General features: G+C 38.9%; 1 protein-coding gene across 1 annotated transcript in view; it reads left to right on the forward strand.

Annotated features, from left to right (window-relative positions):
• The first annotated feature begins 1,119 nt into the window (after positions 1-1,119).
• The window catches only part of LOC108710233 (slit homolog 3 protein), a 406,008-nt gene continuing 386,896 nt past the window's right edge, over positions 1,120-20,231 (forward strand). The window contains exon 1 of the mRNA XM_041586150.1: positions 1,120-1,859. Within this exon, the coding sequence (XP_041442084.1) occupies positions 1,684-1,859 (176 nt within the window). The 5' untranslated portion in view covers positions 1,120-1,683. The remainder of the gene's footprint in view (positions 1,860-20,231) is intronic.

The following is a 20,231-nucleotide window of genomic DNA, read 5'->3' on the forward strand; positions in this document are numbered from 1 at the left end:
TTTCTTATTCAGTCCCTCTCCTATTTGTATCCCAGTCTCTAACTCAAATCAATGCATGGTTACTGGGGTCATTTAGACCCTAGCCACTAGTGATGGGTGAATAAATTCACCTAGCACGAATTTGCGGGGGAAGATTTTTCTGTGAAAAGGTTCGAATTGCTCGATTTTATTGTGAAAAGGTTCGAATTGCTCGATTTTTTCGTAAAAACGTTCGAAGTGCTCGATTTTTTTTGTGGAAATGTTCAAATTCATCTATTTTTTGGTGAAAACTGTAGAATTTTACGTTTTTTTTGTAAAAACTGTAGAATTTCCCGATTTTATGGGGAACTTTCCGATTTCACTTTTTTTGCGCTAATTTTTTGCCGTTTTGCAAATTTTGCGGGAAATTCGCTAATTTTTTATATTTATGTAAGTGTGTGTGAGTATTTGAGAAGTTAAAGATCCTCCTCCTCTTCTCACCGTCGTGAAAAGTTCGAAGTGCTCGATTTTTTTGTGAAAATGCTCGAATTTCTCAATTTTTTTGTGAAAACGGTAGAATTTCACGTATTTTTCGTAAAAACAGTAGAATTTCACGATTTTTTTGTAAAAACGGTAGAATTTCACAATTGTTTCGGGAACTTTCCGATTTCACGTTTTTTTGCCAATTTTTCGCCGTTTCGTGAATTTTGCGGGAAATTCGCAAATTTTCCCGGCGAAGCGAAACGGGAGAGATTCGCCCATCACTACTAACCACTAAATGGCTGACATTGCAAAATGGAAAGCTGCTGAATAAAAAGCTAAATAACTCATTAATGAAAAATGAAAACCAATCGCAAATTGTCTCAGAATATCCCTCTCTACATCCTACTAAAAGTTAACTTAAAGGAGAACAACCCCTTTAAGGAATGATGATCCAAATTACGGATAGATCCATTATCCATTAAATCCCAGCTCCCGCACATTGTTGATAACAGGTCTCATATATATATATATATATATAAATAAATGTATAAAAATAAATATACAAGTAAGTGTGAGTATTTGAGAAGTTAAAGACCCTCCTCCTCCTCCTCCTCTCACCTTCCCCGTACTCTCGCTCAGCAGCGGGCTGCCCCGGGCGCTGAAGAATTCCCCTACGTCACTGGACGATTTGGCCAATCGCAAGAGGCGCTCTGATTTTGGAGGGGGCAGGAGTGAATTCATTTAGACTTTCTCACTCCGCGGAGGGAATGTAGCGCCAGGCGCCGGCAGAGCTTGAAAGTGAGTGGTAATAGGTCGGTAACAGCTCCGAGCCTCAGTCTCGCGTCCGGCAACGGGTGCAGCTCGGAAACAGCGACTCGGCATCTCTCGGACTCGTCCTTAGAATGCGGCGATACCGGCTGTGACCGCACGAGGGCAGCACATGCATGACTAGAACGTGTTCTCCTTTGCATCCCGTTGATTTCCTCTCTTTATTATACCTGTTTCACCCCCCAACTGGAATAGGAAAGAAGAATTGTTGTTTTGTTATTCTACTACTACTGCTACTACTTCTACTACTACAAGTGAGCAAGTTGCAAGGGAAAGTGCGGAGTGGGAATCTCTTGCTACTTCCCTCAGCACAAGCATGACATTGCAGTTGGTCTCTTTACATGCTGTTCCCCTTGGAGAGTGCTAAAGCCCAGCAGATTGAGTTGTGGAAGAGGGGACATTGCTGTGCCCATCATGCTGCCTCTTTACAGAGGGATCTTTTTGCCCTTGTGCCTCTGGAGTTTATTAACCTTTATTGCCCTGGTCAGTGGCTGCCCCAGCAAATGCACATGCTCTGGCCCTAATGTGGATTGTCATGGGCTCGGATTAAAGACTGTGCCAAAGGGGATCCCCAGGAATGCGGAGAGACTGTAAGTATCCATGCACCCTGTATGCTTGCTCATAATGGATATATGGAACCCCTTCTCTATTGCTAATTGTTCTTTTCTCTCTCTCCTTTTAAAATTAATGAATGTTTTATTCCTTTGATTTAAGCCTGAAATGATTACAAAGCCCTGTACATTTAATTAAAGGAACATAGGGGTTTTTTTTGTACAGGGAAGTAGTAGAACATAGTGGATGACTGAAGCTTAAAGCTTATTGCACCCTCAAAGTTTTTTAAAAAAAAATCCTGGCATATTTAGTGATATTTGGGAAGGCTTATTCTCCTTCCCCCCCCTCCTCAGCATTCAAGGGTCGGGGTTAGGGTGTTAAGAGTTATTATTTAGGGCGAGGAGTGGCCAGCCTGACAGCTATATTGTCAACATACAGGGCTGGTAAAGGATATCTTGGTTAAAGAAGGTTCTTGTCTGACTGGCTGCTGAGCATGGAAAGTGACACTACACAAGAGCCGAAGGAAAGGAGGTCATGCATACACCTAGTTTGCCTCATGCTGGAAACAATTTCTTCCTGAAATCAGTTTAAAAGGAAATTTATACCCCCGAACAATGTAGATCTCTATAAAAATATATTGCATAAAGCAGCTCATATGTAAAAACCGTGCTTCATGTACCATTTTCATAACAATATACTTTTCTATTAGTATGTGCCATTGGGTAATCCTAAATAGAAAATTGCCATTTTAAAAAAATATGGGCCGCCCCCCTGGCATCGTAAGATTCACGGTGCACACAAACATAAGAAACAAACCATACTCGTTAGGTCACAGGTGCCAATTAACAGAGTTCTGACTTTTGCTTCCACACTTCTTCCTGTTACACAGTTAGAGCTGCAGTATTTCTGGTCAGGTGATCTCTGAGGCAGCACACAGACCATCACAAAATGGTGGTTCAAGGCAAGAGATGTAAAAGGACAATATTTACTTAAATATATATACCAGTTTGTTAAGATTCTTTAATATTCCACTTAATATGATATAAACTGTTGCTTAAATATTCATTTTGGGGGTATAGTTTTCCTTTAAGGAAGATTCTATTGCTGAGCCAGTGAATGAGGTGCTGCCCAGAGGTGTAACTACAGAGGAAGCAGACCCAGCGGCTGCAGGGGGACCCAGGAAGTATAGGGGCCCAAAGAAGCCATAATTCATATACAATTTCAATAAATATTGGTAAAACAGCTCAATCTCTAGACATTTTGGGGGCCCGAAAAATAATTTGCTGTGGGGCCAAGTCATGTCTAGTTACACCACTGCTGATGCCCTTTCTATCTGCTCCCTTGTCTTGCACACTTTAATACTGTTCATTTTAGCTGTAAATAAAAACCCACATGAACCATTACTTGCCCCCCTGGTGTTGCTCTAACCCAGTGGTCCCCAACCAGTAGCTCGTGAGCAACATGTTGCTCTCCAATCCCTTGGATGTTGCTCCCAGTGGCCCAAAATCAGGTGATTATTTTTGAATTCCTGGCTTGGAGGCAAGTTTTGGTTGTATAAAAACCAGGAGTATTGCTAAACAGAATCTCCTGTAGGCTGTAAATCCACACAGGGGCTGCCAAATGGCCAATCAAAGCACTTATTTGGCACATCAAGAACATTTTTCATGCTTGTGTTGCTCCCCAACTCCTTTTACTTCTGAATGTTGCTCATCGGTTAAAAAGGTTGGGGATCCCTGCTCTAACCCAACTATTGGAATCTGAAAGTTCACCCCCCCTCCCAGCGTTCAGATCAATGATAAGTGACAACACATTTATCACAAGCATGAAAACACATGTACAAGCCTTATAACTATGTATTCATTCATTAGCATGTCAACGCACTTTGTACTGTGTGTGTTTTTTTTTCTTCTGCAGACAAAAAAAAAATCCACCTTGAAATTCAATGAGAGGAGGGAATATATTTGGCTTACCAGGAGGTTATCTTCCTGATTCCTTCTCAGTGTCCCATTTAGACACTTAATCACTGTCTGCCAGACTCTTATCACTTTCAGAACAATGGTCCCAATCACCCCAGCATGAGTGTCAATCTGTCCTCCTTACTTTCCCCCACTTCATTTCTTTGTGCAATATGGTGTCAATTTGTTCCGGCACGACCGCTGCAATTTATACTGCTTATTCTGTTTTTTTTTACTGCTTTGGCATAGGATTATTTAGGGAAAACGTTTGATACACTAGCAATTAGTGGCTTTACAGAAGCAAGTCATTTGCTGTGTTATACAGGAAACCTTTTTCAAGGAACAGTTAAACAGAAGATGTAGGAGACCATATACAAGGCACTGCCCCCCAAAATAAAGTTCATTCACAACCCCCCAGCAGCTTGCCCAGTTCCAAAGTTGTAGATGACCAGGATCCAAAAGCCCATTAACTACCGTATGTATGTGTAATCAGGCTGTGGATGGACTCCAATTGCAACGTCAGCTTAAAAAAATAATTTAAAAGTACTTTAAGCTAATAAACCAGATAAGAAAGAAATGTAAAAAAAAGTGTAGGTTTTGCCGAATCCAGAGAGTAAGTAATAAAGGATAGTGAATGAAGTGTGGAAATGATATCTGCAGAATGTTTCTACTTCAGGCTAGTTAAGCAGAAACACATCATAAATCATCTAAAGATGAGCACTGCATTTAACATAAACCTTTTTTTTTATTGTTGCTCAATGCGGGCAGCAAAAAAATTCACTCTGCCATATAAAATTTTATTCCTGAACCAACGAATATATTTATTTAAGTTGCACTATTGGTTTTGTAGGCGCCATCTCAGGTCATTTTGCCTGGCCATGTGCTTTCAGAAAGAGCCAGCACTAGGATGGAACTGCTTTCTGGCAGACTGTTGTTTCTCCTACTCAATGTAACTGAATGTGTTGCAGTGGGACATGGATTTTTACTACTGAGTGCTGTTGTCAAATCTACCAGGGAGTTGCTATCTGGTTACCTTCCCAATGTTCTGCTGATAGGCTGCTGAGGGGGAAGATATCACTCCATCTTGCAGTACAGCAGTAAAGAGTGACTGAAGGTTATTAGGGATGCATCGAATCCACTATTTTGGATTTGGCCGAACCCCCAAATCCTTTGAGAAAGATTCAGCAGAATACAGAATCTGAATCCTAATTTGCATATTCAAATTAGGTGTGGGAAGAGGAAAACATTTTTACTTACCTTGTGCCAAAAAGTCACGCAATTTCCCTCCCCATCCCTAATTTGCATATCCATAATTAGGATTTGATTTGTCCGAATCCTGCTGAAAAAGCCAGAATCCTGGCCGAATCCTGAAACGAATCCTGGATTTGGTGCATCCCTAAAGTTTATCAGAGCACATGACTGGGGGCACCTGGGAAACTGACAATATGCCTAGCCCCATGTCAGATTTCAAAATTAAATATAAAAAAAAAATCTGTTTGCGCTTTTGAAAAACATATTTCAGTGCAGAAGTCTGCTGGAGCAGCACTATTAACCGGTGTGTTTTGAAAAAAACATGACAGTATCCCTTTAAGTAAAGACCCGCTTTTATCGTCCGGCTCATTTTCAGTGAGCATTTTGTGCTTTGCTGCTGAAACTTGTCATTTGGTTTTATCACTTTGCATATGGTGATTGTTCAACCTGCAGGTCGGTGGTATAATATATTGAATATGTGCTGCTATACTATACTTTAATAACTGACAGTGAGTTGATGTGCAAGCAGGGTTAGCGAGACGCAGTCTATACACCAAACTTGTTTTGCAGCTTTGGGAAATAATTGTACCTGGGCTGCTCTTTTTGTAGCAGGAGGTTTCACAGTCAATGTGCTTCCCAATAAGATCATATGTAATTAGTCTTTTTTGCAGTATGAATTCTGTATCTGCTCTGGCTCTGGCCCGTGAAGTTGCACTCAGCACCGATGTGTCTGTTTTGCCTAATGTTCAGAATCGAGGGCAAGATCTCCTATTGACACTGGCGAACCCTGGAGCCACCACCACTTTCGAAGTGGTGGTAGCTCTGGGGTTCACTAGTGTCAATAGGGGATCTTGCACTTCTATTGTAGTGGGAACCTTGGAGCTACCACCACCTCGAAAGTGGTGGTAGCTCCAGGGTTCCCACTACAGGCTGCACCAATTAATGCATTCCTAAATGTGTGCTGAAAGTCTTCTATAAAAGTGACATGGCTATCAAATAGACTGAGAAGGTTTCCTTACTGTATAAGAACATCATAGGACCTGTAGAGGTTGTCTATGCCTCCAAAATGTATTCAACCATCATTGATCAACTGCACCTTTCAAATACATCTGGGGCAACAGGGATGACTAGATCACCCAGTAGTATCTAAATGCATTGACTTAGGGTTCATGAAGAGCTAGGGGGAGGCAGCACAGGAGAACACTCAGGTATCTATCACTAACATAGCAAGAAGGCTCACGGAAGTTATATGCCCCACCACAAATTAAGGTGCACAATCTACAATGCCTGGACAGTAATACATAGCAATTTCTGAATGACTAGTAAGTGCTACTTGGGAAAAGCGACTGCCTCTTTCATTCCCAAATGCAAATCATTAGTGGCATTCCCCAGTGGAATAGAGGGAATGTAGTGGGGCACTTTAGGAAACGGGCTGCTTAAGAGTAGTAAAGTTTTTCTAGCCTGGCTTTGTGGGGCCCCAGGGTAAATCAGCAGTCAAGGAGCTGCTGTTTGTAAATCTATTAAAGGGAAAACGGCATAAAAACAAAAATTTGATGTGCATTTAAAAAAAACAAAAAAAAACAACTATAATCAAGTTACTCTTCATGATCCCCCTTCAGCAATATATCTCTCTACATGCAGCTTTGTGTCAGAGTTATGAGTTTGATGGACAGTTAGCTCTAATACAGTGCATCATTAACCTGTGATCCCTTTGCCTTCATGATGTATAAAAGCTGTCTTTCAAAAATACGGCTCCGATATAAAGCCTCCCCAGTAGAGAGACAGATTGCTGAGAGGGTATAGCTGAAAATTAACCTGATTATTTTCAGAAACAGTTTGGAATTTGCTAGTGATTGTTTTTAGAATGTTTTTTAATCACACAAGACGAATCGAACATTTATTTGTCTTCATAATTGCCATTGAATTTGAAAAAAATATGGCACCAGATTGTGTGAATAGTGATGAGCAAAGCTGCCCAATTTTGGAAAAATTGTAAATTTTCTGCAAAATGTCACCAAAAGCTTTGGAGTCAATGTGAGTTTTTCTTGTGCCAAATGCATCAGAGTTACATGGTGTTTTTTTCTGCATTTTTCTTGAGCCAAATGCATTGGAGTTAATGGGCTTTTGTTTTCTTGTAATTTTCTCCCATTCTTTCTTGCACCAAATGCACGGAAGCCAATGGGCCAAATGCGTTGGAGTCAATTGCTGTTTTTCTTACGGGTTTCTCCTGTTTTTTTTTCTTGCACCAAATGAATTGGCACCAATGGGCAGTTTTGCTTTGCCCCAAATGCATTGAAATCAATAAACAATGTTTCTCATGTGTTTTCTCAAGGCCAATGTGTGGGAATAAAAGGACATTTTTTCTCAGTATGTTTTTTATTGTGCCAAATGCATTGGAATCGATTGATGTTTTTCTCTTGCGCCAAATGGGCGTTTCTCCCCCCCATCCATAAAATCATGATTTTTCTTATTGAAACAGACAGAACACATGGTGGGATTCTAGCATAGATTCGCTGCAAAACTGTATCAGCTGAAAACATTTGCTCATCCGTACATGTGAACACCAAGGGGGTTATTTATCAAAGTCTTAGAGCTTTTTTTTAGACCTTGAATGAATGGTTTCGAATTCAAGAAAAAACTTGAATGTTAAAAATTCGAATCAGTGTAGTCGGGGTGAAAAACTCTTAATCGATCGAGTTTTCAGTGGTAAAAAATTTGAATTACTTGAATTGATCGAGTTTTCGAGCAAAACCCACCAAAAAAAACTCGAACATCATGAAGGCTATTAACATCTTCAAATGGTTCAAGGGACCTCTGCCATCGACTTCTACATGACCTTGATTTAAGGGTAAGTGCACACGCTAAGATTCAGGGAGATTTAGTTGCCCGGCAACAAATCGCCTCTTCTTCGGGCGACTAATCTCCCTGTAAAGCCTTGGCACTCGGAGTCGACAGAATTTTCGTCATGCTAGAATCGAAATCGCTGGCGGGGTGGCACTCGATGAGCGCTTCGTTTTCCGAAGTGAGGATTAGTCGCCCGAAGAGGAGTCGATGTCGCGGTTGAGTAAATCTCTCCGAATGCACTTACCCTTAGATGGCGTATTTTCAGATTTGAGCTATTTCCATCTTCTGGGTATAATACTATAATAAAAACCTCACATTTTTTTTAAAAAAAAATTTAACCTGAAAAATACCCTTAAAAAACTCAAATTTTTCGTCGAGGAAAAAAAAAATTGACCTTTAATAAATCTGTCCACAAAAATCAAATAACAACTGGAAATTTACATATTCCTGGTGTCTGTGGTGAAATATGAGAGGGGACTGACCAACAAACTGGTGTCACACGGATAGCACCAACACAGGCTGTCACGTTCTTCGCGCCATAGATTCTCACATACCCTGATTTTGTATTTAGTTTCTAATTATCCCCTTTCTTCACAGTGATTTGGACATTCTGTGAATAATCCTAGTGTCCCAGCAGGGAGCAGTGCTCATGTCACTTTGGTGAGAAAGATGTTTCCTTTTTACTGCAATCAGGAAAGACCCAGCTGGGCCAGGAACGAGAAAGTAAAGCAGATACCTCCCAGACACTCATGTGTTTAGAGATAGGGGCCCCAATACAGGTGTGCTTCCAGCAGACTCCCAGTGGCAGCCATAATTGATGCTGGAAACATGCTAGAATTTCCATAATAAGGGAAAACCTCTCTGTATAGTTTATGCAACATTGGCCTGCGTTTGCTGCTCGCAGCATTTTGTTTCTCTTGAGAGTTACTTTACTAGTGTAGAAAAACCAGAGTCAAAATGTTTATAGAGAAAAGTAGTCATCGGAAGTCAAAGTAGTAACAAGGAATTCGAACGCTAGAACTCAGCATGCACATTTGTTTGCTTTTTCAATAACAACCCTTTTGTTTCTGATTACTCGCTAAATGCAAAGATAAATGATATGCCTCGCTGGTGTTTACAGAAGTGGTATAGAATTTGCATAATCCAATCCTGCCTGCCCCGAATGCAGAACCTCAAGAATTTCCTCAAATGTGAAATATTGGCCACAAACCCCCAGTGATATAGCAGGGGCCTAGTCCTAACCTGTTACACAACATCATCGCTTTCTGGCTCTCATCTTACAAGTGATGCCTGTAAAACACAAGGCAAGGGAAGCAAACTTTGGGGAAAATGTATTAAAAATCAGTTTTGTTTTTTTTTTGTTCACAGTTTGCTATAGTCTTTGGGGAAGATTTATCAAGGGTTGAATTTCGAAGTGTAAAATACTTCGGAATTCAACCACCGAATTGAAATACATCGAAGTCGAAGTATTTTTCACCGAATTTGGCCATAGTATGATCGAAGTAAAATCGTTCGATCTAACGATTTTAGTGTACAATCGAACGATTTTACTTCCATGTGTAAAGACTTAGAAAATGGTTGTAGAGGGTCCCCATAGGCTAACATAGCACTTCGGCAGGTTTAATTTGGCAAAGTATTGAAGTCGAAGTTTTTTTTAAAGAGACAGAACTTCGATTATCGAATGGTCGAATATTCAAACGATTTTTACTTCGAATCGAAGTAAATTCGAAGTCGTAGTATCCTATTCGATGGTCGAAGTATCCAAAAAATTATTTTGAATTTTGGATTTTTTTACTTCGAAAATGCCTTACAATTCACTTCAACCCTTGATATATCTGCCCCTAAATGTTAGAAGTTCTTTTATGCTTTATGATGGAAGATTTTTTCTGTCTTTATGAAAGAGCTTAAGTCACAAGGTTTTCACAGATGATTATACTATAAATGATGAGTCATGTTATCTTTAATATAACAAATTTTAGCATTGCTGCCTTGTAGTACCAGTGTAACTGGAGGAGGGACTTATGAGGAAGTTCTCCATGTCTCTGTGTTGGATTTCACCTGTGGTTTTCCAAACCACATAATAATAGAAGAGATCAGATTGGTGGGTCCCCTTGCTTTTATCAAGTTGATGATGTTGAGGCAGCGGGTGCAAGTGGGATTGGGGCAGATCAGCTGGGGGGAGGGCAAAGGGAAAATTATAAGGGTGTCAGAGGACATAGAAGGAATTGACAGTTGGCAGCCTGGCTGGTAAAAATGCTACTTGATGCCAATGTTATTATTAGGGAAGAAAAATAAAAATATAGGAAGGCCGATATTTTTTTGATTTTTAGAAAAGATGACAAGGGCCCCAAGAATTGGTGTGTCCAAGTCAAAAAATGTTCATAGGGTAGGGTAACCATATTGAAAGATGGTCTACATAATAAAAGTTTATAAAAGAAAGAATATTATAAGACTGGAAGGGATATGAAAGCGAAGGAAAGGCTAAGCTATAAGAACTTTTATGAAAGTCTATCATAACAGTTAACTGCCCACCACTTTTTACAAATTTAGAAACCATGAATGACCCTGGCACGTATAAAGATTTTAGCTCCTTTTAAAACAGGGGTTTGATCAGCTTTGCCCTGACCACTTCCCTTGTTTCACCCCCCCCCCATCGATACGGATGATTTGCAAAAAATCCAGAAGGGCAGACAGGTCTGGATATTCGTATAAAGTATTATTAGACATAGAGAACTTGGCTCTCTATTTCTAATATCTAAGGTCATTTTTTTTCTTGGGAAACACTGCTTAAAAACATATATTAACAATTAAAAGGTGTTTTTTTTTTCATGATGTAGCGCTTATGTTGTATCTAAAATAGATATATATAAATGTAATATATATAACTTTGTGCCTTGTGATAGAACTCCTGTGTCTAAAGCTATTACACGTGATAAAGTTACACAATGCTTAGTAAGGATATGAGCTCAACTAAGTAGTGCAATCACAATGATAATGATGCCTCTGGAAGTCATTTGCCAAGGAAACAAAGCTGTGTATGACACAAGTACACTCCATTCTTACCATGTTTATCCCTTTAATGTAAGTGCCTTGTGGGAGTGAATCAACCTGTGAAATACATCTGGGTCACATCATTGTGAAATCATTGATTTATTGAAAGGGTTCACAAACTGGATATAATGTAAACATGGATATGTTTGGGTTGGGGGCATATTTTTGAATAAGAAACAAGGTCCCTGGATTTTGCCCTCGTCCCATTGATATTGATTTGATTCTTGTGCATTGGCTAGTGTATACACTGAGAAAGGCAGTAACAAAAAATGTTCTTGTGCTAGATGCAGCGCAAAGCAGACAGATGTCCAAAAACATAAAGCAGAGAACTGAAGGCAACAGAAAAGAGTCTGCACCTTTAGTGGACTTTTTTTCAAACTCCCCTTGTAGGAGAGCCATCATTCAGAGTAGATCCAAAATTACTGACCAACTGCTGCAATCTATAAAGGCCTGTCAAAAAAGGGCCAAAAACATTGGAATATAGCCCCCAGCTCAAAAGGGCACATATATCAAGTCCAAAAATATATTATATATCCAAAGCATTTTTTCAAAGTTTAAAAAATGATTCTTTATTCAGCATAAATATTAAAAAATAGGCATACAGACCAATTGATGTTCTGCCTAAGTGAATCCTACCTGTGGTCCTCAAGCAGCTGCTTCAATAATTCTATGCCAAGGTGCTTCCTTAAAATGGTTTGCCAGTATGATAGGTGGATCTCTCTAGGCTCTGTCATACACTTAAGATATTGTGAGCATTTATATCATTTTTAAGACTGGAGAGGATAAAATCCTAATTCTATTGTGAAGTTGTTGTTGAGTACTTGTGAAAAGTTGGAACCATGGTTGTTGTGAGGCTGATATACCCAAAGAAAGTGACTATGGTTAAATACTTTTTTCTAGAATACCAGCTGTGTTGGTTAGTTACAGGGGTTTTATTTTTATTGAAAACTTTACAAAATCATTAACAGAGTCCAGGCCAACATGCCAACTAACCATACAAGTAGGCAGGGTTTGAAGCCAGGTCAGGATGTGGCTTGGGGTTGCTGGTGGGGATTGGTTTTGATATGGAGCAAAACTATTGATTATTGGTTGGATATTTTATTAAAAGCCCATAGAGGACAACTCCTTACAGCATCCGAAATAACAGTACAAGCAAACAATAGACCACAGCAACATTACCGTTGGCTAACTTACTGGGGCTTATGTAAAACAGATGAAAGCCTTGTCAGCAGTAGATGAGGCCCTTAGACTCCTTTACAGGTCATATATGTCACCGAAAATAGCATGTAGAATAGGATTAACAAATATGCCAAATTCCCCAAAATGTAACCATTTGAAAGGAAACTTGGAACACACTCTTTGGCTGTCTTCCGAACAAGATACAGTGAAACCTCGATTTTAAGTACCCTGATTTTAAGTTTTCCAGCATTTTACATTTTTTATTTGTGGTCCCACCAATTTATAATGCATTTTTATGGGTGCATTTCCCTGATTTTAAGTAATGTTTTCCTGGACTTTACATCAAAATGTTGTCCTGATGTTCCCAAAAACTGCTTTTCTTTTCCTCTACGAATGTTATTATTGGGGAAATAAAGAGGTTTAATACTAACCAGATGTATATTTTGCCATGGTTCTGCCTTTAAATGGTTAATTCCCATTAGTCTGCCCCTTAGGGCTAGTCCACACGAGGAGATTCGGGGAGATTTTGTTGCAGTTCGGGGAGATAGTTGCTCAAAAGACAAGGCGATTAGTCGCCAGGCGACAAAATCTCCCCGAATCTCCTTGTGTGGCCTTACCCTTATACAGTCCTGCACCAATCACTTATTACTTTAGGTTGTATATGTGACTGACAGAGAGGCCTTGCACATGCCCCCCTAGTGTAATATTAACTCAGCAATGTTTAACCCTTGTTATTACTTTAACACATTTCCCTGATTTTATATTTTCCCAGATTTTACTTAATTTTCTTTCCCGGTCGCCTGAAATATGTAAAATGGGGGTTCTACTGTACCTTTTGGAGTGAGGTTCTTGAACAATTTGTTACTCTATGCTGCTTACACCAATCCATTGATGCTGCAAGGTCTATATCCTAAACCTACAAACAAACATATGACGGACAATATCAGACTTCGCTCATTTTTCATACTTACAGCAGCCAAAACCATTTTGAAGTTTTGGACAAACATCCGTTCCCCACAAAAACAACTCTGTCAATATAAGTTATTATACACAGTGCAGCTGCTGTGGGTCCAGACACTACAAGAAACAAAAACAAAAGGCTCCTCCTTTTACTGAATTGGAAAATGGAGACACAGGAAGGTAGTAAGCAGTGTAAATTTGCTCCTTTTGGTTACAGTAAATGGTGGGCAGAAACTACCGCCATGTTGGCATGGGTGCAAAGTCATGGTCTGACCACAAGATTTATATGACAAATATTTGGTTCAGCCCAGTTTGTCCCAGCATGTGGGTGGACAAATTGAGTAAAGAACCACATGTTTACCCACCACCAAAAAGTGGATCTTCTTGTTGTATGTCCAAATTTACAGAGAACAGCAAGATAGTTGAATAACAGCCAGTGCTATTGAGGGATGCTGGGAGTTGGGGATCAGTAATAGCCGGAGGGCTGTAGGATGGAAACACTTATCTATATAACATTTTTTGCACATTGTGACCTACAGAACTGCTAATTAAAGTGCTCAGACATTAATCTTAGGAATCCTCATTCTTTGTTAGAGACAAGCCCACATTCTCTTCAATTCAAGGAATGATAATCAATTCCTTGTTTCCTGTTGAATAGTACTTCTTCAGCTGTGCATAATCCATGCATGTGTCACTACAATTACTAATGACCGTTGCTAAATAGTGTGTGGGGTGGCAACCCACATGGTTGTGCAATGGGAAACCAATATTTGTTATTGCTCTTGGTTTGACCCTCTCCATCTCTCCCACCTGGACCTTTAGACACACAAGGGACGAAACGACTAAATAAACTATTAGCCGTGCAGCTGAAGCAAGAATGGCTTTTTGTTATGCAGCCCTGAAAAGTGTGTTTGGAAAGCAATAGTTAAATAAACATTTCCTGTTTGCCAAGAAATAGAGGAATCTCATTTCAGTTTCTTTCAGTCTATACATTGTGACATGTGCTTTTTTTTTTTTCATTTCTTTTCACCCTGATTATTATTATTCAGCTGAACATGAATGGCGATGTGGGAAAGGGAAGCAAAACTGACCCCACTTTCCAATAAAATGACTGCTCATTAACTGGATGCTTCAAATGAAATAGCTGTTTATTGTTATGTCGGTGAGAGTTGGTTTGTATTATCTGTGAAATGTAGCAAATTAATGTCGTTTACTTGAGTGCTCATTTATTACTGTCCCTGGTGCAAGTCCAAGAGCAGTAAGGAGCATGAAGCAGTTTTTTTTTCTTTAAGGAGAAGGAAAGTCATTTAGCTCTTGGGGGTGCCAAATGTTAGGCACTGAATGTATTTACTTACCTGAAAACCTGGACCGGTGCTCCTATCAGCAGAAAACTGCACCGACCAGGTGTTATTCTAATGAGTACCTTGGAGCGATCCTCTTCCGGCTTCTTCTTTCTTTACGGGGCTGTGCATGCGCATTAGAGTGAAAAGCCGAACTTTAACTAAAAAGTTGGCTTTTTCATTCTACTGCAAAATTTGAAGAAAGAAGAAGCCTGAAGAGGAGCGCTCCGTGGTGCTCGCTGGAGCAGTTTTCTGCTGATAGAAGCACCAGCTCGGAGTTTCAGGTAAGTAAATACATTCACTTGGGGGTGCCTAACATTTGGCACCCCCAAGTGCTAAACTGCTTTCCTTTTCATTTAAGATCTACCGTATTCAGGCGGAGTGCCTTGCACCCCGCTGTGAAATGTGAATGTAAATGACACCTAAGGTAGGGCACATGACAGCAGATGCCTATGTCCTCCCTACCTCCACCCTGGTGCCATGGAGCGTTGACAGGAGATCACACAGGAAAGACCACCAATTATTTTGGCTCCAGTCTGGTGAGCGCAAAGAGTGGATTTTGGGGTAACATTAAAATGGCATAGGGGTAAGGTGCAAAGTAGAGTAGTGTTTTCCTTCTATCCGTCTAAATCCGTCTATGCTGTAGCAATAAAAATACTCTGAAATCTGACCATGTGCAGCCAATGCTTGAACCCCATCCTCTGCATTCTAACATTTTCACATTTATAAACAGGTATAGGACCTGTCATACAGAATGCTCAGGGGCTTTCCCAATAACAAATCTTTCTGTGATTCAGCTCTTCATACGTTAAGTCTACTAAAATATCATGTAAAGATGAAATAAACCCAATTGGTTGGTTTAACTTCCAATAAGGATTAATTATATCTCAGTTTGGATCAAGTACAATGTACTGTTTTATTATTTATTTTATTACTGCAGAGAAAAAGGAAATCATTTTTAAAAATTTGAATTATTTGGGTAAAATGGAATCTATTGGAAATGGCCTTTTTGTAATTTGGAGCTTTCTGGATAACAGTTACTTATTATGTTCTTCTTCTATTCACTATTGCAGCAATCGACAGCAACAGTTAGGACATTTAGGGGCTGATTAACTAGACCATGACTTTTTTTGGGTCAGGTCCTTTGTTACCTAAAAATCCGAAAAAGTTGTGGAATTGTCCGGGATTTATTCTGCCACAAAACCATGACAATTCTGAATCTGAAAATACTCCAGCTAAAGCCTGTCCACATTCGTGGAAATGAGTATTTGAGATCAAATTGTAGAAAATTCAAGTTTTAGTAGATCTCACTTTGGTGTAGTTCTTCTAACTGCACAAAAACTGAATTTGTATATGGTTGCCATGGGTTACTTTTGTCATATTACTGCAAAATGATGGGTTGACTTTGTAAATTTGCCGTATTAAAGTGCATATTCCATTGCATAATCCATTCTTTACAATTGCATACAAATATATTGAGCATACTGGGATAGGAATCTCCATGATTAGCACCTATTCAGAAGGCATAAGACCACCATTAATGTGATGGGTTGGACGTTATATAACTATGTGGAATTTTGGCCTGCCTTGCTGCAGAATAACTCCAAGAGGATTGTGGGAGCACTCCATTGCTAATTAACGCATAGTTAAAGTGCAAGGAAACATGTAAATAAGCTTTCTACAGATATTATATGAAAATGTCTGAAATCTTCAAGTCAACTCCACTATCCCCCTCTCATCAATCTGTCTCTCTACAGGCTGCTTTGTGTCGGATTTGGTTTTTAGAAAGACAACGGATGCATTATAGAGTCCCCTTAAAGGAACAGTAAAGCCAAAAAACTAAAGTGTATTAAAGGATTGACAATATAATGTACTGTTGTGCTGCTCTGGTAAAAATGGTGTGGTTGCTTCAGAAACTCTACAATAGTTTCTATAAATAAAAAGCTGCTGCGTAGTAATGGGGGCAGCCATTCAAAGCTGAAAAAGGAGAAAAGGCACAGGATACACAGCAGATAACAGATAAGCTAAGTAATATACAATGGGATTCTTCAGAACGTGTCTGTTATCTACTGTGTATGCTGTGCTTTAAATGGCTGCCCCATGGCTACACAGCAGCTTGTTAATATAAACTATAGTAGCCTTTCTGAAGCAAAAACGCCAGTTTTACCACTGCAGGGCAGCAATAAATTATATTGTCATCCCTTAAAGACACTTTAATTTTTTGGTGTTACTGTTCCTTTAATGTAAGATTATTGGGAGCTTATTTATACTGAATTAATGAGCATGGCTATGTCCTACACACAGTGGTGTTGTGACATTGTTGAGCCATGGTTAATGTTTTATGGTTAATGGAATTGTTAATTGTGCACACAGTAATCAAGGGAAGTTTTTTGCCTGTCTTTTTCCTTTGTGCTGTGTCATCATTAAGCCGTTAGTCCTCTAAACCAACAGTAATGTGCTTTTTCAGATTAGTAGTGACTGTATTCAATGCATTTCCATTTGAAAGTTACTTTGAAGTCTTTGAAAGGCTTTGAAATAAGTTCCATATCCTCCATTCTGTCCATTGGCATGAAAGTGGCACTGATGTATTTTTGACATCCCATTGACAATGTTTGGAGAGACTAGATAAGTCATAATTTCAAGTATTAATGTTTAGTAAGAATAGGTTTTTTTTCTATAATTGTTCTGCAAGATTAAATGACCAACAATGACAAGCATGTATTAAAAGGAACAGTATCCCTGTAATATGGCGAGGGGACAAGATTATTATTTTTTTAATGGAGACTATATAATATTGGTTATATTTGATGTATCCACATTTATGATATATACATTTATGATCCATGCTGAAGGAATTAAGGGATGTTAATTTTTGTTGAGGAAGCATAGGAGGAGTTTATCGATAGTTTGTAGCAATACATGATGCCTGGTGGGGCAATGCTTGTAGCCTATCTTGGTTCTACAAAAGAACTGGGCACACACATCCTAATTCTGCTGCTTTACAGTCTTTGGATATTTTATTGGGAAAAATGGGAATTTTCCACAATTTTATGCAGAGTACTTATGGGAACCAGCTGCTTAATTATAGGAACCTTCATCCTGAATATATTGAAAATTTTATGCCAATCAATTTGTTTGGGTAGATAGACTGGTAAGAGACATATGGAAAAAAGCAAGAACATATGGGGATCATATATAATAAAGTCTTGGCCCAGGGCTACTTGAGAGGGCTCTAATGAAGGAGAGAGCAGTATCATAGATGGCTCATAAGGCTGACATTTGTTGAACAGTATGGTACTGGTTGTGTCTAGCAGGATAAACACATCCCCATATAGCCCCACATTCCTGGGACCAGATTCCATGGAATCCTCTTCAAATTTGTTGGATATATAATATGGTGTTCCTATGGTTTCCATTATGTTAGGGGACTACCCTACAGGTAAAAAAAATATACCATGGTAACCGCAGTGCATAAGAAACAGTTTACTGAAAATTATATAGAAAAATAAGATAAAACCGTGCAATTAATGAAAAAACTTTACTGTTAAATTCATATCTTATATTTGTACAGGTATGGGATCCGTTATCTGGAAAGCTGTTATCCAGAAAGCTCCCATAGACGCAATTTTATCCAAATAATAAAATGTTTTAAAAATTATTTCTCTGTGATAATAAAACAGTACCTTGTACTTGGTCCAAACTAAGATATAATTAATCCTTATTGGAAGCAAAACCAGCCTATTGGGTTTATTTAATGTTTACATGATTTTCTAGTAGACTTAAGATATGGAGATCCAAATTGCAGAAGATCCATTATCCGGAAAACCCAGGGTCCCAAGCATTCTGGATAACAGGTCCTGTACCCGTATCTACCTTAAGAACAGCTTCCGTCATGTATTGTCACATGTCTCTTATATTGGGCCATATTCAATCCAGTAAGAAAAAGGGTTTATCATGTGAAAACTTGTGGACGATATTCAATTTGAGATGCAATTATCTCACTGTTTATTACATGAAAACTCAATTGAAGTCTACGGGAAAAAAATTAACTGAATTATTAGAAATGGATCTGAATTAGGAGAAAAGTTTCTTCCCCTCTAATTGAATCTCGTCCATGAGTTTTCACATGATAAACCATGAGATAACTTTTTCTCACTGAATCTTATTCGGATCAACACACTTTATGTCTGCGAAATATAATTTAAACGTTAAATACATCCCCATAGGGTTGTTCTGCCGCCAATATGGATTAAGTTTAGTTACCATCGTAATAGGTTTCTGGATAAGGGATTCCATACCTGTAGAGGAAGGGGTTGAGCCTCAAAATACTAAGAATAGTACTTTCAATATAAATGCTTTTACACTATTTAAGCCTGTTTCTGATGACTACATATCTGGCCCAATGTGATTATCAGCGGAATAGATTTTCCAGTTGAATTATTTTCCTTATCACAATGTTACGGTACATTATTTGGGACCTATGAGTAGATATTGTCTAAACTAGCTGTCAGTATCATCCTTTTGAATGCCATATTATGTCCCAAAAATATTTTTTGCTGTCTTCACATTGTACAGCCATTAATTCCTTCACACTAGTCCCTGCCCCAGTGATGCTTACAACCTTAGGTCCCTGTCCCATTCATACTGTACACACTATTTTCAATTTTATCAGGAGCCCTTTAACCTGCCTGGATGTTTTTGGAATGTGGAAGAAAACCCACGCAGACTTGTGGAGTACATACAAACTTCCAGATAGTGCCCTGGTTGGCATCTAACCTTGAACTCCAGCTCTGCAAGGCAGTAGTTGCTCCACCATTGGGCCATCTTGCTTCTCACAAAGGATCCGTTGAAATGCTCCCTCCCGTGATTTTTTAAATCAGGTTTTGTGGCTTTATTTTATTTACAGTTTTTCTAACTGTACTGAATAGTGGAATGCTTTAAGCAAATAAGGCATAAAGATATTCAGGCATTTCGATGACTTGAAACCACTGAGACCAGCACTGATCATTAAGGCTGACTAATCTAAAGGGAGTCTATAATATTAAAATACTGCTATTACATTACATTGATATATTTATACTGTTAGTGGCATTCACAGTGGCTGAATGTGGGGCCTCGTATTTATCATTTCATCATTTTTGCAGAGATTTTCAAGTGTTCTCTACTATAGAGAATGTACAATTGGAATGCCAACTCTTCAGTCCATTTCATTTTAAGAATGGAATTGTTTTCCAAGAAACATGTTGAGGGAAAACCTTTTAAAGGCTTAATCAAAGCCATTTGATTGCAATTAGTAAGTAATGTTTGTATTCTGAGAAACCCCAGCTTTATAATCAGAGACTAGCTGGTGTGTGATTAAATGTTATTAGATCATTAGAGGCAGTAAACATATATCTTTATAGCTTGTTTTTAAAGCAGTTTAATTAATACTATTTTTTTTAAGCTGACAAATGGAATTGTTGTGCTTATGACCCCTTGAAACCTCCCAGGGCTTCAGGAATCAGCCTCTGGGGAATTGGTGTCCGTGCCCCACTGCAAAGTGAACCTCATTTGCTAAATGTTTTCATACAGTTTTATGATGTACAGGTTTGGGTTCCGGTATCCTGTTATCCAGAAGGATTACTTAAATTACCCTTTCCAGAATAACAGTGAGGCCATCTTTCATAGACTCCATTTTTTTAAAAAAATTCGAGTAGTTTATTGAGTGAATAAAAACAAGCAATTTACAACAAGGGAAGATTCAGTGTTGCATGTTACACGTCAAAATATAACAAAGAGAATGCATCAGACATTCCGTAATAGATTCCGAGTTTTCTGACCTCATTGGGGT

This window comes from Xenopus laevis, chromosome 3L (genome assembly GCF_017654675.1).
Source record: "Xenopus laevis strain J_2021 chromosome 3L, Xenopus_laevis_v10.1, whole genome shotgun sequence".
NCBI lineage: Eukaryota > Metazoa > Chordata > Amphibia > Anura > Pipidae > Xenopus > Xenopus laevis.